The sequence below is a fragment of the Ornithorhynchus anatinus genome, chromosome 17, assembly GCF_004115215.2.
Source record: "Ornithorhynchus anatinus isolate Pmale09 chromosome 17, mOrnAna1.pri.v4, whole genome shotgun sequence".
Lineage (NCBI taxonomy): Eukaryota > Metazoa > Chordata > Mammalia > Monotremata > Ornithorhynchidae > Ornithorhynchus > Ornithorhynchus anatinus.
This window is the reverse complement of record NC_041744.1, coordinates 7,385,162-7,407,485: the sequence shown is the minus strand read 5'-3', so window position 1 is coordinate 7,407,485 and position 22,324 is coordinate 7,385,162. Positions and strand designations below refer to the sequence as shown.

The following is a 22,324-nucleotide window of genomic DNA, read 5'->3' as shown; positions in this document are numbered from 1 at the left end:
TTACCAAATAATACTTCCTTTTTGAAAAGATAAAAGCAACCAGACTAACAAGAGAAAACATGTATTTTCTAAACGGGATGGCTGCTTATTAACAGGGACTGTTGAGGTACCTTCTATGGTACCGTCCATCTCGATTGTTGGGTGGAAGGTATAAATGTTGAACTCCGTAATTTCATGCCCATTCATTCTTATTCCTAAAAGGATGCCCTTTCAAGAATTAGTGAACATAATTAAAAGCACTCATTCTAAATTTAGATTTAACCTGAAAGTAAAAATAAAAAATGAAAGGTAAACACTTTGAAACAAAAACAGGTCCTATTTTTAAAAAAGACAACTCTCACTGATTTCCAATTTAGGATTCCAAATGTATGCATTGTGGTTGGGACATATTTTCTTTACATTAATGATAAAAGTAACAATATTTAGTTATAATTTAATGAAGACTACTTCACTTAAACCAATATATACTACCTTTGAAATCTTTCTTGTTGTTCCCTTTGCTTTCTAATTTCTGGAAATTGTTTCTCATAGTATTCTCTTGTTTTACTCTCCTTAGCTTTCCTGCGAGGATTATTTTCTATTCTGTCCACTTTTTTCTCCCATGCTTCCATGAGCTGATCATACCGCTGGCAGATTTTTTGTTCCTGTTCAATATCCAAAAGAGAAATCAAATTATGAACAACAACAACATCAACTAACTGAATTTGGCTCTCCTGGTACCCTGGAAAACCTCACATAACAGGAGAAGCTCTGGTCAGATTTTTCGTTTTATCAACAGGCTACGAATTCAGTGATAATAAAGTCATCACCTCATTTTGAAGTAGAGAGGAGCACCATCTCCCTCCAACTAAATTCTTAAAGCCAAATGAAAGAGAAATATTCACTGATAAATTTCCTAAAAGTGATGTTCTTAACTGGTTTAACACATCTATTCAATTAACAAAACTAGTTAAGGCAGAATTAGGACCAGAGAAACAATTCCTACAGAAAGGGGAGGGGCAATGGGTTATAACCAGTCAGGCTCACTCTCCAAAGACCTCTTACTCTAAATGGGTTTCACTACATGGATAGAATTGGGAAGAATTTCTTGTCACAAAAAGTGCACTGAAAGAGAAATGCAAAAATCTATTTCAGATTGAGGGTTAAGCCACAAAAAGTGAGAGAGAGAGAGAGAGAGAGAGAGAGAGAGAGAGAGAGAGAGAGAGAGAGAGAGAGAGAGAGAGAGAGAAAGAAGGAAATATTTAGCAAGAATATTTCTTACTTCTTGGGTTTGTAATAATTTTCAACCTAGGAAATGGATTCTGGGCTCAGAAAATTTAGAGAAAAAAAATGTAGGAATAAGCTTACAATGTTTTCTAATGTTTTCCACTGAATATTAATTCCTGAACTACAATTCATTCCATGCTGATTTGCTCTCCAGATTCCTTAAAGTCATTTTTTTTAAGTGCCCTTGACAAGTAGTATACAAATAAGACCCATACTCTAAACCCTTAGCTATTTCTGGGAAAGAGGTAAGGCATTTTTGTGAAAAAATGGCTACACAATTATAAAGAGGAGTCTTTAAACAACTAGCACAGACATTAAATCAAAAGGAGCAAGATCTCACCCTTTGTTTTCTTGCATGATTCCTTCTTTTAAAAAATAAAATGAGCTTTTTCCTCATCACCTGGTTTCTAGGAGAGAAAATATGTTCGCATGAAAATGAGAAAACTATTTAATAATGAATTCACTTTTTTCATCATACAAATTTTGGGTACTGGGAACCAATTACTAATGAGGAGACCTAAAAGTACAATTCTAAATTTTTTGTGGGGCCTCTGAAATAGGGCCAGCATGTTTGATTCGTGGAATGGTCTAAAATTCTTCATTATCCAAAACAAGTGATTGCATCCAAGTAACTAGAATATATATAATGTGAAAGTTGGAAAGAAGCTCAGGAGATATGCTTTATTTGACCTAATTATTTTGTACTTTTCCCAGCGCTTAGAACAGTGCTTGACACATAGTAAGCGCTTAACGAATACCACGATTATTATACGGTGAACCTGGCTCTTGCCTTCACATGAAGAGAAACACAATCAATCCAAATACTCATAATGCATTTTTCCACCTTGTTCAGCTAATATAGGCCAATGCAAACAAAAAAAATAATTCAGAAAATGTTCTCCAAAAATTGGGAATGCAATATCTGAAGGACTAGGAAACTTATCCAGAAGTGAATGATGACTCTTGAAATATCACCTGAACATAGTGGGAGAAAACAGACAGCCACCTAGTCCCCGGCCTTTGAACATACCATTTGTCTAAGACACCGGGGAGCAATTTTCACCCGCCGCCACCTCTCACCCTCCCAAATTTCCCACCTCTTCTCTGGTTAGACTAAAGGTCAGGCAGAGACAGTCATTCCCTGGACAATAACAACTAGTATGTTCCAAAAATACACAATCAACTATATGTCACGGTTGAGAACAATTTTATGAATTAGATTTACAATCAACTCACATATCTTTTAATTGGCATTTAGCATGGAATGAAGCTGTCATTAAAGAAATAATGTTTGAAATAAAATTATCTTCTTTTCCCACAAAGAGTTTATAATGGCAAAATGCTCACACAAAATTACAAATGTGTTCATTTGTTCTGTGAATCAACAAACACTGACTGAGTACCTAGAGGAAATGCCATATGGCTCCTCCAAGAATCTCGCTGCCCCTGAAGGAGACCAAAATACTGACCTAGAAGGACCCAGCCATAGCATTTTTGAAAATTTCAGAAGGCATAAAACTGTATATACTAGGCACTTGAAATACAAGTTAAAGAACAGAGCTCCTGCATCCAGAAGTTTATCATCTATTAGAGACTAGTCAGGTATAAACAGGTACAAATAAAATCATTAATTATACAGATGAGCTGAGAGAATGGAGTGGGTCATGGACAATATGACCTTTTAGGGTATGAATGTAATTATTTACGGAACGCTTGCTGAAGGAGGTGGGATTTGAACTGAGATTTAGATGGCAGCCGGGGAGAAGAGAAGTGACAGGGAACCCAACTGGCTGGAAACGAGTGTAAACTGGGGAAAAGCATAAGATATATACAGTTCCCAAACAAATCTGTCCTTCATGACAACTTATTTTATATTGGGAGAAAGTGGGCTTAAATGCTTTTCTTTTCCGTGTGCTTATCACGAGGCTCATTAATTTAGAATTAATAAATTGTTCTGTGGTGAAGTACTCCCTTGAGCTTTCTCCATTAGTCTTCGAATCTGTACACGATTCTGCTCTGCACACAAGTGCTCAATAAATGCTATTGAATTGAAAGATTCCCTAGTCAAGCATTCTTAAATTGTTCTTAAACAGATCCTAAAAAGTAATTATAAAGCACATTTACTACCTTAAGTTTTATGGATTAAAAGCAGGTGCAAAGCAAACAAGTTAAAATAACACAATAGAATTCTGTGCAATTATTTATTTGTATACAGCTAAAGAAATAAAAGTGATGCCCCCAGTCAAAGGCACAATCAAGAGATCAGCGGTGAATTTTCATATTTTCAGAGCACTGGAAAGGGCCTGATGGGACCTTGTAAAAAATTTATACATGCTCAAGCACGCTCAGACCCTGGCTCTATTCATTTATTTTAATGGTATACTTTGTGCCAGACACTGTACTAAGCACTGGAGCAGATACAGGCTAAGCAGGTGGGACACAGTCCACGAACCACATTGGGTTCACAGTCTTAAACTCCATTTTACAGATGAGGCAAAACTTCTCAGGCACAGTGAGGTTAAGTGACTTGCTCAGGGTCACCCAGAAGACAAGTGGATGAGAAGAGATGAGAATCCGGGTCCTTCTGACTCCCAGGCCCGTACTTTATCCACTAGGCCATGATGCCTAAAAGCAGCTAGTTCTTGCTGACATTTAAAATGTTTCAATTCTTTTAAATAAGGAACCATTTATACAAATGACACTCAATTCTCCCTGTGCCTAAAACTGTTCTCACAGCTGCGAGAACTGACTTCAAACGTTTGCATTTTATGATATGCTTGTTTCTATCCTGGAATTACAGTCCCTTGTAGGCTAGGACAGTGTCTTAATTGATTTTATTTCCTTTTCAAAAGCCTACTAGACTGGACTACATGCAGTGGACACCAACAGTTTAATAAACGTTTGCACACATCTACGCTGGAAGTAAATAGTTTTGAAGACAAATAAATCTTCCATTCTTTGTGTAAAGTCAGTATAATTTCCCAGATACTATGTTAGATTAACTTTTTTCTTCAAATCCAAGGCTAGTTTAGTTTCTTACTGACACAAATAACATCTGATGTGATCCTTAAAATTAAGAATTATTCCCATTTTATGAATGAATCCATCTGAGTTAAGGAAAGGCTACTAGGGTCTATTTTTCTGGTTTTTGAACATTGGGAGCTTTGAGAAAAACAACTCGTTAATAACCGGAACCTCACTCTCTCTCTCTCTCTCCCTTTTTTAAGTACCTGTTTTTTCAGCTCACGGGGCTGCACACTCCTCTATAGGTAGGACTTTGTGGAAAATGTCTTTGCTCTCTTCCACACGAATCAAATATCATGAGGGTCACAAAATCACTATACAAAACAAACGTATCATATGGTACCATAATCCATTACATTAAGTTATAATTTTGCCTTTAATTCCCTCAGTTTTATGTAAACCTAACCTCACAATAATGTAAATACAAAATGTTTCAAAGATTGTTTTACTGAGCTGCTTTAATTATGAAAGGGGAGGCTTTGAAGAAAATGCTATCAAATATGAATAGCTTTTTTATGGTATTTCTTAAGTGTTTACTGTGTGCCAGGTACTGTACTAAGCGCTTGGGTAGATACAAGCTAATCAGGTGGGTCACAGTCTATGTCCCTCAGGGAGCTCACAGTCTTAATCCCCATTTTAATCCCCATAATTGAGGTCCAGAGAAGTTAAGTGACCCTCAGGCTCATGCTCTATCCACTAGCCCATACTGTTTCTAACAGAACATAGTTGAAATCATATCACCAGGGCAACTAAAGGATCTAGACTGAGTAACTGTGGGAGGGGAGTATGAGGAAGATGGGGAGAAAGAGACAGCTAAGAAAAAAACAAGGGGAAGTCCCAACTGAAGAAATGGGGATAGGATAGAGAGTGGGCAGTCCAAATAGTTAAACTCAATTCTATTTGGCCATCTTATTTTTTGATAACTAACACTAGGTTCAGCCCTAATATAACTTATTTGCTTTGATTCTAATTAGTTTCAATAGCACTGAAAAGATTAATTTTACTACAAAGAAGCTTTGTTATTAAGCTAACTTCCCACTGCACAACTCAGTAAAATATGGACAGTCTCTTTGTTGTGACCCATTTATTTTATAAAAGGGTGCAAGAGAAAACCATTCACATTTCCATTTATTCAGTGATATCAATATTATGAAGAACAAGATATGCCCTTGGATCATTTCTCAAAATGTATTTTTTTCTAGAACATTTTTTGGAAATAATAGAACATATAGACCCTAATTCAAAAATAAATCACCTGGGTGTCTTTTACAATATTCACAGGTTAACGATTCCAAAGTCCCTAACCTTGTTTTACTTCATTGTAATTCAATCCACAAGTTAAAGCTTTGCTTTCACATAAATAAGCAAAGTTTGTTTCCCACTCCTCCCGCGGCCCCTCCCCAAAAAACCTGGTATTCCTAAAGGGCCTATTCCAGAAGTGAATCAGGGTAAGATACTCTCCAGACCCGCATGAGGTAAATTAGCGCTTCCAAGGCACCAGGACGTTAAATGGTGGAAAAGTCTACAAATACCGTTGTGAACAAGAGTCATGGAGGGGATTTCCCTAGAATGGGATTTTGAATAATGACAAAATGTTCCGAGGCACTTCTACTTTGCAATGGCAGATGTGGCTTGGTGGGGGACGGTGTCATCACTAGTCTTAAATGAAAAAGCTTCATTATCTTACTTCATCATGCGCCTTGCAGGTGCTCCACTGAAAAAAAAACAAAACAGGAGGCAAAAAATTCAAGCCTCAAAGTAAGCCATTTCAATGTCAAGTATCCACCTTCCTCCTAGCAGATTATATAACCAGCCATTTTATGCCACTAAATCCTTTTTTTTTTCCTGGGAAACACAAAGTGGTTTCCCCAACCCCCAGGCAGAAATATCATGTATTACAAAATGAGAACTTGGTGAATGAATCTCAGATGGACCTCTACTAGTTTACCATAATACACAATGGTAAGCTAAGAAATAGCTCTTTATAAAATACATTCCATTTAAGCATGGTTTCAATCCATTAAACTCTGAAAATACTGAATACTTACGTCTTGATGTTTTCATGGTACACTTTGGTATCCGATGGCTGGTTGTACAGTGGCTATAAGGGGAATTAGAAATATGGTTCTTTTATATTCTGCACGTCATGTGCACACACAGGAGCATGCTTTAAACTACCAGCTAAAAGATACTAATATGTTTCATAATAAATTACAATCTAGAGCATGGTGGTTCTAAGTTTCATTTTTAAATCAAGTTCCAATTTTTCATGTAAGTTTTGTATATCAATTTCTCTAGTTATCTAAATCTGGGCATTTTTAGTTCCACAGAAGTAGTGAAAGTGAGAGGAGCTCTAATTAACTTTTCTCCAAAGATACAATAGAGAGTACAGAAGGAATGGGAAACAAGGCAAGGCTTTTATTCTCCCCCAACCCTACTACTCTCCACCCTCGCTTCTTTTCTTGGCCAAGTAAAAGATCCCTGTAGTAAAGTTGATCAGGCAAAACTGTGTCTATATTGAAGACTGTGTTTCAGCCTTTGGATAAATGTCCGAAAAGAAGTCTTAAATTTTATCAAAAATGCTAAACCAAAAATTTTTTAGCAACAACATCAAATTGAAATTATATCATTTCAAGAATGCCAGTCCTAAAATTTAAAATAATAATAGCAGTTATAATGTTTGGGTTTTTTTTTTTTAAAAGAAAAACATAGGCTAAAAGGAAAACACAAGTTTTTGCTTACCAGTTCAACTTTTGGGCCAAGACCTTCAAAAATTTTATGGGCTTCTTCTGCTTTTTTCTGGAGATGACATAAAGATATTTGTATGAATGTTTATTAATAACCTAAGTGCAAAATGATGCTACCTTGGAAAAGCATAACCTGAAAACTGTTTCCTTTTCCTCTGGGTTTGAAATTCTCCTTAGTTCTCCCTTTTGCACACTTGACATGGCAAATTAAAATAAACAGGTAATAGTTACTAAATGAATTAAGAAGAGCTTTTTTAAGCAATTATGAATTTTTCATTTTCATCTCTTAATATATGTTGACAAGGAATAGTCTAAATAGGAATAAGACTCATGTCTTCACTGAGACCACACTTTTTCCTAATTTTCCTTTAAATATAAATTGTGTATCCAGTATTAAAAACCAGTCAGTTTCATGAAGTATCGTTCATTTTTAACATGCTACTTCCATCTTGTTTTTCCTTATACAGAACGGGGCCTCTGAAGCACTGTGTAAATAACGGTCAAATTTTATTATTTTTTTAAGAGATTACTCTGCTAAAATGCTTTGTAAGAAGCATGACATCTAATTGCTAATTTTATTAAAAACTAACAGAAAAAGCCTAATAATTTATCTAGCATAATGAAAACTACAAAGTCAAAGCTAATCAAAATATGGAACATTTTTATTTATAAATTATCCAAGTATTATCAAAGGAAGGGGGCATTTTCCTCACCATTACTAGAGATTTGTCACATACAAACACTTGCAGAGTATTACCCATTTCCTTTCTGATTTTCATGGCCTCAAACACGCCACTCTGCTGCCCTCCACTCTGATAAACTAGTCCTTTCTGTGAATTGTTCCCCAGTCATGTGTCCCTATATTCAAACCAAACACCTCATCAACATTTTATATGTTCTTCATGATCCTAATACTTGAAATAGGTTTTTCCCATCCACATTCCTAATAAAAATCTCAAAATTCATCTGATTTTGAAATCTCTCCATTCATTAGGACTGTTCATTAAGCCCCCATCTAATATAATTCACTATACCAAGTGGTTGGGAAACAAGAGAACAAGCAAGTGACACAATGTCCCTGACCACGAGAAGCTTACGCTTTATTCTATAATGTAGTTCTTTTTTATTATTTAAGTGACTACAGTGAAAAATAAATTTCTAATAGTCTCCTGAACTGCCCAGTTTATTTTAAGAAATTTAAACCAATGGGCCAATCCCTGTGCATTTTTCCAACAGACCCTGGACTACCTTAGGTGAGCAGATATGAGTGCCTCCTTGGAGATGTTCTGGAGGCCCTTTGGAGGTCTTAAAAACTAAGGATATCGGAATTCTGGCAAGTGCTCCCTGGTGGGATGCAAGGTGAAGTTTTGCTTAAAATAGAGCAGCTAGCAACAAGGGAGGAAGGGTCAGTGCGGCCCAGATCTGGTTCAGAAGCTCAGCTGCTTTAGTGGTCTCGGTGACCTGTCTCAGCCGCTAGCCTAATTAGGAAACAGACTTACCAAGGTCACAACCAAATCAGACAAAAATTAAGAAAAACCCTTCCGTTTTTGTACTTCAATAAAAAACCATGAAATTACAGATTGCCTACTTTCAATTCCTTCCTCTAGCCTAGTGTCACAGATACTCACAAAATATCCAAAACAAATAAAAGCAAACGGGATATTTTTAGAAACTGTGCTCTGCTCCATGCCAACTACTACTTTTCTACATGTATTATTATTCTGAAACTAGAGAACTGACAAATATTTTTGGAGCCCACAGCTGTGCAAAGTAATTGCAGATCAGGGAGCTGTTTTAGTATCGTCCTGATAAAATGGTCTGTTTGGGGACTAAACAGATCATAGACTGAATTCTAATTCTTACTCGAGCCAGAGTTTATCCAACTTCAGCCTCATTTAAAAACCAAGAGTCACTCTCATATCATTTATTTTTCTTTCACCATCTTGCTGGACAGAGGATAGATTCCTGGAGAAGATGTGCTAATAGCATTTCTGGCCACAATGTACCCGTCAACCCATATGTGGCTTTTCTGAACTGACCGTCACCCAGCCAAGCTTACAGATGAGTTCACAGCATGAGAAGAAAAGAATAAAAATGAGAAAAAAGGGTGAGCTTTCTTTACCCACTCCATTGCCCCATTCCCATTTGCCTGCAGCAACTAGCCACTAAGTCTTGGTCAAGAATGTTCTTATTGCATGGAGGGGAAATTGTGAACACTTTCAACACTAAAAAGCAGATTAACATCTGGACTTCAAAGCACAGGAAGGTTGAACATTTCATCATAAATTCTTCCATCGTTTGGGACCTGAAAATCAAAACAGTCTCATTCATGGGAAGGCCCAAAAAAGCCACACGTGAAAGATCGTCAGCCAATACAGGAAAAGCCTTGACTTAGAGGACAGGGACGGTGAGAAAACTTCCTAATGGGGTCTACCATGTCCTTGTCCATCTTCAGAGCTTCCTTGAACAGGAATTTATTTCCTGATTAATCCTCTGCCTTTCTGGTCATGCCACTCCACCAGCCACGTTGACACGCATGCATATATCTGTTCATTCATCTGATATTTATTTAAACAGATACTTTTTATCTTTTATTTCTATTCTTCTACTTTACCTGCTGTGCACTTGGCAGTTTGCATTCATCTCCCTCACTAGACAGAACCATAAGTAGGAACTGCCTACTGGGGCTCTGCTAAACACTGGTGATGGTTTCCGACCAAAAAACCACACAGGATGTCTCATAGAGCGTACCGATTCAACAGGAGTCCTGAAATACCTAGCTAAAAGCAACTATCCTGACTACTGCCTGCTGGGCTACGGTCTTTTGGCCAAGCCAGGTCACTAGGGCTACAAATGTATTTTGCATGAAAAAGAATCATGTGAACTTCACAATGTAGTAGTAAAGGTATTTACCTAGCACTGAACTAACTCCTGTAAAAACAACCTACTCACTGAACCTTCATCTCATCTACCGCGCTGCCAAACCCTAGCCCATGCCCTGATTCTAGCCTGGAACACCCTCCCTCTTATGACAGACCACCCTTTCCCTACCTTCAAAGTCTTATTAAAATCACATCTCCTCCAAGAGGCCTTCCCTAAGCCCTCATTTCCCTTACTCCCTCTCCCTTCTGTACCACCCTTGCACTTGTACCCTTCGTCACTCCACTCTCATCTCCACAGCACTTCTGTACAAGCCATAATTTATTTTAATTTCTGTTGCCCCCTCTACACTGTAAGCTCCTTGTGGACAGGAAAGGTGCCTACAAACTCTGCTATATTTTACTCTCTCAAGCACATAGTAGTGCTCTGCACACCTTAAGTTTCCAAAAAATGCAACTGATTGATTGAGAAAGTACAACAAAAGAATAAGACGTGTTCCTCACCCACGAGAAGTTTATATTCTAACAGGGGAAATTATCCCATTCCATAACTGTTGAGTAAGAGTATAAACAAACACATAAATGGAGAGCTAAATAAATAAGCAAGTCCAACTATTGGGTTACTACTGATAACTACTGGGTCGATATGACTTGGGAGTTTAAAAGGGAGGGCTTTTGGAGGACGTGGGATTTTTGGAGGGTTTTGAGATCCGTAGAGCTATGATCTCCTGGTCCGGATAGAGGAGAGTTCCAGGATGAGAGAACAATGTGAGCAATGGGACTGAAAGAGTTGAAAGTGCGCTATAATATTGGCTCAGGGGATTAAAGAAGCTTAGCTGGAGAAGGCTGACATGTAAAATAGGGAGGGTTGGGGTAGAGCCCTTGAACCTACTCATTTGTTGCATTCCACATCCTAGTGGGAACATGACTAGCAAGGACAAGAGAAAGTGAATGACACCAGGTAAACCACTATGATTATAGTCAATTTCTCCACTACAGTGCCTGGTCCCAAAGGTCTCCTGAATGGGCTGAGGCATGTGAAGCTATATCTTGCAATTATCTTTAACAAATAATTTTGTTTCTCATGGTTTAAACACCAGTAAATTTTGGTAAGTCAAAATGCTTACCATTTCCAATATCTTTTCTACTACAAGAAATGGAATCCTAACAGTGACAATATAGGCCACCACTTTATCCTGTCAAATTTGGTTATGGTGAAAAACTAAAAACTTCTGAGAGAAGAAAATAACCTCTTTTTCACCTGCATTTTAGCAACAACAAAACAGTATCTTTTCTATGATCACTGTGAAAAGTGAAAAATCAAAATGACTGATAACGGTCTGGACTTGTCTAAATCCGTTTGTTCTCTTCAAAGAGCATAGAAAGGACTTCATGAATCAGAGGGAAACTAAAATCCAAAATAAAAAGCTCACTGATAACACATTTTAATTATTACTCAATTTCCTGAGAAGCCCAATTATTACGATGCTGTTGGCACCTGTTTTTTGCCACATTAAATCGTTCAACTAGTTCAGTCACAATAACAAGTCACTAGCTTTCCCTTAGCTTCACCATTGTAATAAGAATACCATGGAACTCATGTGTACTAGTTGTTCCTGATCTGCATCTAGAAAGAATGGCTTTTTGTCAATATTTATGTGCTTAATAACAGAAGTCAAGAGGTAAAATATTTTACAATCTTACAAAAATATATGCACCAGAAATCTCCATACACTCAGTTTCTCCTAAATCATGAGGGCTGTGCTCCTAATATACCTCATGCTAAGGAAACATTCGTGCTTTGGTGCAATGCACCCTGATCAAGACGAAGCACATGCAACAAACATTTCTCCCTACATCACATCCTGTTCTATCCTATTAGAAGGCATTGTAGGAAGAACATTCCCTGATTCCCTAACCATATTCTCTTCAAAATGCACTGAAAACACGTGTTACAGAAAAACCTAGTGTAGATGCAGTACATTAATTTTCACACTTACACCACAGGAACTCTTTGAATCTGAAGTTTAAAAAAGTCATTTTCACCATCAAAAACACTTCAGCATTGCTTAATATACATGAAGAACTGAATTTTTGAAATTCTGTATTTTAAAAACGGCAAGTTTCATACAAGATGTATTCAACACCCAAAGATGACATAGTATGAAATTAAGTATTACTTTTAAGATTGCATTCAACGGTCAACAGAAACCAAACACAGGCTTACCCGATTCTCATCATAAATAATTTGAACAATACTGCGGTGTTTCTGTTCCACAGGAGGAGGAGACACAGGCTTCTCAGGCTCGGGAGGTTTAGCAGCTTCTTCTTCAAGCTGTTGCTAAGAAACAGAAGGGAGGGGAAAAAAAATTCAAGCATCTGCAGCATGTTACTCCAACCAGTAATTACTTACTAGTGATAAAACATGCTCCAGGTCGACCGTTTGCTGCTCTTGTTGCATAAAGATTTAATTTACAAAAGGCTAAATGGTCATAATGGTAACAGGAAAGCCAATTAAGATTTTATGGAGTAATAATTAGATGGCTGAAAAGCCTACAATATTAATGTCCATTTCATGGGGTAATCCTTTTTAATGTGGTTACGTATGCAGTTTGGCTATTAAGAGTCCAAAAATGATTCTGGATTTTCTTAAACCAAAATGTTAAGAGAAATCAAGAAAAAATTATGGACTTCAGAAGATCACAAATCCATCATAATTTCTCATAAAGAGAATACTTGAAATTTAACAATAAAAAGGTCAAAACCCTAGAAATCAAAATTCTACATCTCTGCAATGTGCTGCATGCCTCCCCACCTACTCTGGGCCTCAAGAGGAAACTAAGTGGAAGGGATAAGAGAATGCAGATGGTGCTGTGCCAACCACTATCAGAGAAATCAATTCCTTCACACATGTCCTGGGTGCTAAAGTCTCACAGTCGAGGCTCATCCATCGCTCTCAACAGGAGACTATCATCATCGTGTTAAAATCGGGAGGCCCTCGCATAGTTACAAAATACAACTGGCTATGGAGTTCAGCAGAGCAACTGTGGGTTAGGTCAATCGATTAATATTTACAGAAAAACTCAATCGAGTCAGAGAACCTAATCAAGTTGAGAAGCAGCACTGACGAGCCTTGGAGTCAAAGGATCTGGGTTCTAATCCGGGATCCACTTGCCTGCTGTCTGACCTTGGGCAAGTTACTTACCTGTGCCTTGGTTTACTCATCTGTAAAATCGGGATTAAGTCTTACTCCCTCTATGTAGACTGTGAGTCCCCTGTGGGACAGGGACTGTGTCCAACCTGAGTATCTTGTATCTACCCCAGCAGTTAGTACAGTGCTTGGTACACAGTAGGCACTTAAATACCATAATTATTATCAAGAGAGCAGAGATAACTCTATAGGGGAATGGTCTGAAATTACCTACTGTAAGCTACCTTCCACTTTAAGAGTGGAAGATCATTTTTCCAATCACTTTTCAAGATAAAATGATGCCAAAATATCTTCAATACAGTACTCAGCTTCAGTGGTATGCTTAACTCCAGTACCATGAAATTATTATAATCAACTTACTTGCTTCTTCTTCAGTTTAAGTATCTGTTGTTCTACTTTTGCAATTTCTCGGTCTACACGATCCATACTCTGTATCAACTCTTCCTTTGAAAGTTTTGATGGTGAAGCATTCTGATCATCTCCACAGGGTTGACCAGGACCAGGAGAAGATGGTGCTTCATGCTTGCCTCCAAAAGCTGTCTCCTTCGAGAAGAAAAGCAAAATTTAAAAACTTAAAATTTTACACGTGTGTGTGTGTGTGTGTGTGTGTGTGTAGCACTTCTACCCAAAACAGCCCATTAGCAACGTTAAGGTAAAAAAAAAATCCGACATATTCATATTTTAAGACTGCCAAAAATTGTCACTTCACTGAGGAGTCTAAAAATTGCCCCTGGCTAGTAGACCAGAGGCAGAGCAGGCAATCTAGAGGAGGAGATAGACATTAAAATACATCACAGGTATGGGAAGAATCAGTACTTAAATGCTGTGGGAGTAAGGGTTGGGTGAGTACTGGAGTGCGTAAGCAATTATGGACTCAAGTATATAGGTGTTGCGGAAGTACGGGAGAACAGAATAGGGAGATGAGAGGTTAGTCAGGGAAGGCTTCCTGGAGGAGATATGATTTTATTAGGACTCTAAAGATAAGGAGAGTGTGCCAGATATGAAAGAAGATGAAGTTCCAGGCAGTTGGGAGGGCGTACGCAAGGAGTCAAAGGAAGGAGAGAGGAGATCGAGGCACAGTAAGGCTTTCAATCAATCTATCAATCAGTGGTATTAATGGGGGTGCTTACTGTATGCAGAGCACTGTGCTAATTGCTAGGGAGATTACAGTAGAACAGAGTTGGTAGAAACATTCCCTGCCCACAGGGAGCTCACAGTCTAGAGAGGAAGAAAGACATTAATATAAATGAATTACAAATGTGTACAGAAGTGTGGGGCTGAGGGTGAGGTGCAGATCATACAGATCTAAACGCATAGGTGATGCGGAGGGAGAGGGAGTAGGGGAAGAGAGGGAGAGTGGGGAAGGCCTCTTGGAGGAAATGTGATTTTGGTAGGGCTTTGAAGGTGGGGAGAGTTGGTGGCCTGTCGTATATTGAAGGGAGAGGGAAGGCAAGGGGCAGTGGCGAGATAGATGAGATCGAGGTACAGTAAGTTGGTGTTATGAGCGAAATTGTGGCAACCAGCCAGCCAATTGTATTTACTGAGCGCTTACTGTGTGCACAGCACTTTACTAAGCACTTGGGAGACTACAATAAAAAAATAAATAGACACAGAGTAGTGTAGGACTGGGTTGTAGTACGAGAACAGCGAGGTAAGGAAGGCAATGTGGGAGTCACCAGAGGTGAAGCCCAAAAAGTAAAAGCACTTAGTTGTGGGCATCAGGAATTGGATTTGGAAAAACTTTATTCCTTCTACTCATGGATTTGCTCATCCTGGGATCCCAGAAAATCCCCTCACATAGCCTGCCACGCAACTTCATTCCAACATCAATCAGTGGGGACCAAAGCAAAATGGAGATTTCCCCCATGAATCCAGGGGCACTAAAAATAAAGACACTAGTAAAGGGCTTGGGAGAGAATGAAAACTAGTTGTTGCGTGGAAGATTTGGAAGTCCCTTGAAGGGCTAATTTTTTCAAGGACAAACAGACTTATGAGTAAACAACCTTAATAAATGGTATGGTAATAAATCCAGTAGGTGTAATAATAATGATAATAATAATAATTATGGTATTTGTTAAGCGCTATGTGCCAAGCACTGTTCTAAGCACTGGGACAAAAGGCTTTTGTGTTCCATTAACAAAAGAAATCTCCTCTGAATTAACTCAAAGAGTGAACTCAGTTTTAGATGGCCGTGAGATTAAAACATTAAACATTTATCAGTTTTAAAAATGTATGGAGTAGTAATTTGCTATTTGGACCCAAGGACGATTAAGCCTATGTGACCTTACACTTTTTCAAAAAATATTTTACCTTTGAGGTCAAGAAGGTGCTCTGGCTTGGTATCAACTTATAGGAACAGTAACTGGTGCTCTAGGGGGTTTGTACCCTGATGGTACCATTTTACTATTTTCTATTCTCATTAATAAAAAGGAACACGTTCAGTAAGTTTAAAGATGATGACATCAGAAGTTGCAAACACTTGCATGATTAAAAAAATAGATTTAAAAACAACCTTGACTTCTCCTATTGCATAGGTTTGGGGGACAAGGTGTGTCCCCACTCCCGTGCTCCCGAATTATGTAACTCCTGTGCATTAAAAAAAAAAAGAGCACAGGAAGTCTCACCTTCTCTCTGGGCACTCCGCCTCCCTCCAACCACTCTTCCTTATTCACACCATCTCCTAGGGAGACAGGGAAACTAGGAGAATCCTCTTTTCAGAGTAAGTAAAGAGAAGAATGACAATTGACTTAATCGTACTTAACCTCATGAAGGGTTCAAAACAAATAGTTAATATCCTTTCAGATTTATCACCCTTGAAGAACCACTGAGAAGAAAAGATCTTGAATTGCAGGGGAGAGTTTTCTATTTCAAGCAACAAGGAATATATCCCCAACTACAAGAAGGTTACGTTGAGCTAGCAAGTTATCTGGGAAATCCACTGTCATCTCAATTATTTAGGCATTTCAAAGTGTATTTTTGGCTTGGTTTACGCAGATATTGTCGAGGTGGACCTGTTTTAAGGTTTACTCATCACTGGAAAAAGATCCCAAGCAAACTGTGGGATCTCCTTGCCTTTAAATTTTTTTTTGAGTGGGATAAATAAGCACTTGGATGATAAGATGCAAAATCTGGACTAATGTGGCACCAGTTCTGTGAACTGAATTCAATCCATGGTATTTACTGAGTCCTTACTGAGGGCAGAGCACTGCACTAAAAGCTTGAAGGAGTACACTACAACAGAGTTGGTGGACACGGTCCCTGTCCACACGGAGCTTCTAGTCCCGAGAAGGAATTGTCACTTTTCTCCTAGACGGGATTTGCTCTTGACCCTAATAGCAACATCCCCAGCAACTGCCACATCTGTTAGATTGTCAACTCCCCCGCTGGGGAAAGGGGTCATGTCACTTTACTCTAGTGCATCCTCCAAGGTCTTAATGCGATGCTCTGCACAGTTGGTGTTCAATAAATACTACTGATTGAATGACTGAACGATCTATGGGTGGCAGGGAATGGGAGAGTGACAGCACAACGAGGCAAACGCTGGACCTTCGCTATTTGCAGCAGTGAGCTTTGCAGACCGAGGACACTATTCACCTTCTTGACATCTGCAGATGTTCGCAGACCCTCTGGCAGTGTGTGTACTAATGGCAGAACAGTAGCACTGACACGCTGAAAATGGGAATCAGAAACCTGCTCCAGACGTGGCCGTTTAGGTTCCAGTGAGTCGTGATCCACCTGGGTTGGTCCTGGATGAAATTGTTCATACCCAGTTCTCCTTTCTTGAGGCCTAAAATACACAAAAGCATGTAAAAACCACAAATTTTAAATGTATGTGCAATATCCCTCTTATATAACAGTACCCGCAATCTTTAAGTAACTGCTACCTTGATTTGTAAAGACATTTGCAAGGAGGCTGACATCCCTCCTTACTAAAGCAAGATAAAAATAACTGCAAATGGTATGTTTTGAAAATTAGGCACTCAACTTTTTTTATGCTTACAATTTGGGTACCCAGAAGGACCGCTTTTCACCCAGTAGTAAAATTATCCCCCCTCATGCCACTCCCGCCAAAATGAAAGACATACATTCAATTTTGCAAAACGTGTTTTCACCGTGTGTTTTGGATAGGATGTGATCGCAGAATTAGAGAATATTCTTCCTACAATATTTGTCTGCCTAGATATAGCATGACACGTCAGAGAAACGGTTGTGCGCTCGCACAAAGCTTTAGATACGAGCATAGAGTACAATGCAGGTTTTCCTTAAAGTGGGGCTCTGCAAAAACCCAACCCCCTCAAGTTACATTACTAATAATGGGGTGCACTTTAAAAGGCAGTCTGACTACTCAAATATTTCTATTGCAGCCCTCTTCCAGGAGGAGGTACTGAACGGTGATCACTGGAGACTTTCATTCATTCATTTATTGGTATTTACTGAGCCCTTACTGTGTGCAGAACACACTACCAAGCGCTAAGAAGGTGCAATTCAGCAATAAATAGAGACAATCCCGGCCCACAACGGGCTCCCAGCCTCCAAGAAGGACTGTCTTGCAGTAGATTGACTTGCAGTAGAGGCCGATGATGAATATAAAGGGAAAAACCACACTCCTTCCTCGCATTTGGGGGATGGAGAGGCAAGGTTGGGGGAGAGGGAAACTGGAGACAAAGAAACAGTCACACAAAAACTTAGGGGAGAAAGTGCCACCACAAATCCCTATTCCCCTAAATTTTATACAAACACACAAACACACACACACCATTCCTTTCCCCCGACCCTTTTTTTGAAGTAAGTCTGGCCGGTCTCAAGAGTCCTCGTCTATGATTTAGCATGGGGTCGGCATTGTATCATTTGATTAAACCCACATTTTACTACTGTAGTTATAGTAGTAACAGTATTAAGCGCTTACTGTGTGCAGAGCACTCTACTAAGCACTGGAAAACAGTACAATTTTAGGAATTAAACACAGACCCTGTCCCTTGAAGGGCTCATGTAGAATATTAATCAGAAGTTATTTTCCAACAGGGAGGAAGATAAAGTGGCACACTGGAAGTCTCTATGATATGCAAGGACATTCAAAATGAAATACCCAAGTAGTTGCTTTTTTAAAATTCTATAGATTTTTTTAAAATCCATACAAAAAAGATTAGTTTAATTTCTAAAAATCAAGACTGTGGACAGTTAAGATAATCCCAGTCTTCAGATGGCCTCTAAGTATTATATCTGAAATGTTTAGAAAAGTACTTCCTAACAGTTGTTTACTGAAATACACACACAACTCATAGTGGCTGAGTTATCTCTCTCCTGGTGCCTGCCTCAGATTCATGGCTACTACAACTTTGTCAGTTTTTATGTCAAAATTTCAGTAAATATTAATCTCCCTATATTTTTCCAAGAGAAGTAGCTGTTTTTTTAAATAATAATCTCTTCTAAAATGTCTTCTTAAAATACCAAAAGCCTAAATCCTGAACTCTCATGCTCTCACTAAACTCATATGCTGGTTAATTCCCACTATCAGGCAAGGCTTAGTGTAAAAGGAAATGGAACTCTAGAGCTCCTAAATAATAGTAAACATTAGATTAATAATTGCTGCTAGGCAAAACCTTGAACAAAAAAGAGTTCATTCTTGATGACTTCGCCAAAGCTTCACCTCTCTCTGCTAATCTGTACCTAAGGGGAAGCAACCCTTCCCACTGCTGTGAACACAAGTCAGCATTCAAAACTTTTTTTTAAAAACCTAAGAAAATGGAAAGGGTCTCAGGTGACCGGATTCTTATTTTTGCATCCCCAGATGAGCTAAACTTGAAATATGAAATTACCAACACACATCAAGTAAATCTACCTAAGGCCTGTGAATCCTTTCTTCAAAGTTGGAGTATTTTACTAATCTTTTCTTTTTTTAATATCTTCACTAATAATTCAGGCATTTAAATCCTAAAAATGCATAAAAGATATTCACCTTCCTTCAATGTAAGGGTAAATAGTATTTTACAAGGATGCTATGAAATATACAGCCATCTAAAATAGGAGTCAGATTAGTCTGTTAGACTTTCACCTGCAATCACCTTTATTTTCCATTTTTTAATTAAGGTCATTTTCAAGAAAATGGTTTTCAGATTAGCAGTTTTTCAGTTAACGATAAAGGTGTCTTTGAAACTCCCAGCAATGCAGATTTTGTTTTTTCCCCTCTGTTGCCAAACTATAAATAACAGTGGCATTTGTTAAGTGCCTACTATATGCAAAGAACGTACCTAGCATTGGGGAAGATACAAGATAATCAGATCGAACACAGTTCTTGTCCCACAAGGGGTTCACAGTATAAATCAATTACTTGAACTTCTGCAACACATTGGAAGTATTTTATTGTCAAGACATTTGAAACCTACCAACTAACTCTGCTGCTTCTTACTTACCTAGAAAGACAAATACCCTCTGTTGAATATTCAAGTGTATGAATTTTATCCCAGTGAAATCTAGGAAACATGATGGATAATATTCACACTGTGATGATTCTTTAATGTAGTTGTATAATTTCACTTGTCACAGTTTCTCAAAATACAACAGCACTGAACATAGGTCAGACCAAAAATTGTGTTTAAAAATAGTCTGTCACAAGCATGAAGGTTCTTGCTGAAACTTGAGGAGGCAGGTAAGGGGTTAAGAAAAATCAGTAAAGGGGAGGGCTGAAGTTAAGGTGGCCATTCCTCTGCTTTTTTACTGGACAGTCCAGTTTGCAGCAGGTCCATGTCCTGCAAATACAGCACCAGATGCCCCTGTGTTTGGTATTTTTATTTTAGGTGCCTAGCCTCCCTCTGCCTCCCCCTTGTTTTGAAGGACCTGAAAGCAGTGGTTCTGCAAGAAGGGAAGGGACAGGGATAAACCTGGAGAAATGCTTTAGAGCTGGGGGAGACTTCTACCAAAATGTTCTGTATGACATGACTGGGTTATGCTGTATGTGACATCTTGTACAAATCCCATCACTGGCCACTCTATGTAGAGTAAACTCAGTTCTTCTATAACACACTCTTTTACTAAGGATTTTGGATAGAACACAGTTAGGGAATTAGGGAATATTTTTCCACAACACATGCCTGGGGAGGACGTGATGTCAGAAGTAAAGCTCTTGGGCATGAGCTCAGCATCAAGCAAGGAGCAGGAGTTTTCCTTAATGTGGGGCTTTGTCAGGGATATGACTCTTTTTTGAGAGTCAAATGCTACAAAAATTGATGATTGGCAGAGGAGGAATGTGGATAGAAAGAGAAGCTGGAGTAGAGGTTTAGAAATTTCAAATTACTCAAGCAGGCTGAAAATTTATATCAGTGAAAAACTCTGGACTTCATAAGCCTTGTTTCCTTAAAGCAAAAACATGAAAATAAGCTTGAAGAATGAATAGATATGCTTGATACACATAAACAGAAATTTACACACAGGTTGGAAAGCTTTAGATGCCTTACCTGTCAGACCCTGGATGAAATTCTGAAAGTAAAGAAGGCCGTCTTCGAAGTTGCTGCTGCTGTTGCTGTTGCTGCTGCTGCTGCAAAAGCTGTGATGCCTGGCTGACTTCCAGGTGAGAGGAACGATAATCAGGAACTGTGAATTCCTAAAATTAAAATGTTAATCTTTAGGAAAATAGCCCCCAGAATTAAAATGTCATCAAACTGACACGCCATTGATAAGAATAGACAATTCCTGTTCTTGTCCTCCAAATCGGACGCTCCACATCTTCCACTGGAGCCCTTTTACAAAGTTTTTTCATACTGACATTCAATAAGTTCTTTCTTCTGTCAAATCAAAGCCTCTCCTGCTTTTATTTAAGCCAATTTCCTCATCTAGATCTCAACATGAGGGCATCCTCCTTATGAAAATCTATCCTAAGCCTAGGAGTTCCAATGTAAAATACTCCAGAAAGTGAACTGAGTTCAACTAAAAGGAGAAAAGATACCCCCAGTAACACATGCTCTTTCCTGTTCCTTCTATATCAAATTATGTCAGATATCTTGACTTTCACCAAAAGGACCAACCTAGGCTAAGTATCTATTTTCAAAAATAAAAATGTATAAAGGAATAAAATGCCTTTAATGAGCAAGCCCATTTTGGGCTTTTTTCCTCTAGAATGTGTAGTCACAATGAAATTTAAACACACCCACCCTTTAGCATTTTCTGACATTAAATGTAAAGGAGGTAGAGAGGACTAGAACAGAATGAGATGCAAAACTAGAATATTTTATTTTGTAAAGCATGTGCTCTTTCCCTCTCCCCACTCTCACTTGAGCACATAAAGATTCCTAGTTTATCCACTAATATAAAGTAGTTTTGAAATGGATTACAATTTTTTTTGTTAAAGGAATTTAGTGGATTAAAAGGAGGTCCTATACTTGGACAGAAGGTTTAACTGAAGGGGCCCAGTGAGCTTTTATTTCTTTTAACACTTAAGACTGTGATCCTATCGATTCCCCCAGGCAAAACAGGGCTAAAATTTGGTATTTGTTTTGCTTTGGTATTTGTAAAGCGCTTACTAAGTGCAAAGCACTATTCTAAGCACTGCAGGAGATACACGGTGATCAGGTTGTCCCACATGAGACTCTCAGTCTTCATCCCCATTTTACAGATGAGGTAACTGAGGCTCAGAGAAGTGAAATGACTTGCCCAAAGTCACACAGCTCAGCATGTGGACTGAAAACCCCAAAGAGTCCTTGGGTATGTGAGATGGGTGTGGTGGAAGAAAGGTGCTTTCAATTTCAGCAGGTGGCACTCTTTTCTCTAAGAGATAGGCCCTTAAACTGTTTTTAAGTGGTTAAACAAACATCCTTGAAACTATTAACCTTTCTGCTTTCTTAGGAGAGACAAGCAACCTGAGATTGGAATGAAGCAGGATATAGGGTACTGAGGAAGGGCGCCCATGGGCACATTACAGGGAACAAAAAAGGGCTAAATAAGACTTAAACACCACTCAAATCATCCTAGCAGGAAAGAGTACAAGGGGCCAACTTTCTGCTGCTTGCATCCTCTCCCATTACAAGGTTCTACCCACCGCCTACCTTTACTTCATTTTGACCATGCTGAGACTTAGGGACCCTGTATGTTAGCCCAACCCAGAGAGAAGTAGAGCATTTGGGGGGCATATTTTTCTCAGCAAGTCCTTTATACAGGTAGGCCAGACACAATCTACAGAGCAGAATGCAATGCAGTACTTATTTACT

At 38.6% G+C, this 22,324-nt stretch overlaps 1 protein-coding gene across 15 annotated transcripts in view; it reads right to left on the bottom strand.

The window, feature by feature from the left end:
* Positions 1 to 22,324, bottom strand: part of NCOR1 (nuclear receptor corepressor 1) — a 119,615-nt gene that overhangs the window by 64,469 nt on the left and 32,822 nt on the right. For 7 of the 15 annotated variants that reach the window (XM_029081869.2, XM_029081876.2, XM_007672533.3 and 4 more), the window contains exons 3-12: positions 20,579 to 20,724; positions 19,538 to 19,597; positions 16,722 to 16,914; positions 13,488 to 13,670; positions 12,144 to 12,257; positions 7,033 to 7,089; positions 6,339 to 6,391; positions 5,978 to 6,004; positions 1,607 to 1,673; positions 472 to 644 (exon numbers count right to left, since the gene is read on the bottom strand). In XM_029081869.2, the coding sequence (XP_028937702.1) occupies positions 472 to 644; positions 1,607 to 1,673; positions 5,978 to 6,004; positions 6,339 to 6,391; positions 7,033 to 7,089; positions 12,144 to 12,257; positions 13,488 to 13,670; positions 16,722 to 16,914; positions 19,538 to 19,597; positions 20,579 to 20,724 (1,073 nt within the window). Of the gene's footprint in view, positions 1 to 471; positions 645 to 1,606; positions 1,674 to 4,496; positions 4,863 to 5,977; positions 6,005 to 6,338; positions 6,392 to 7,032; positions 7,090 to 12,143; positions 12,258 to 13,487; positions 13,671 to 16,721; positions 16,915 to 19,537; positions 19,598 to 20,578; positions 20,725 to 22,324 lie in introns of those variants that run through there. The other 8 variants (XM_029081873.2, XM_029081877.2, XM_029081878.2 and 5 more) reach the window with 4 other exon arrangements.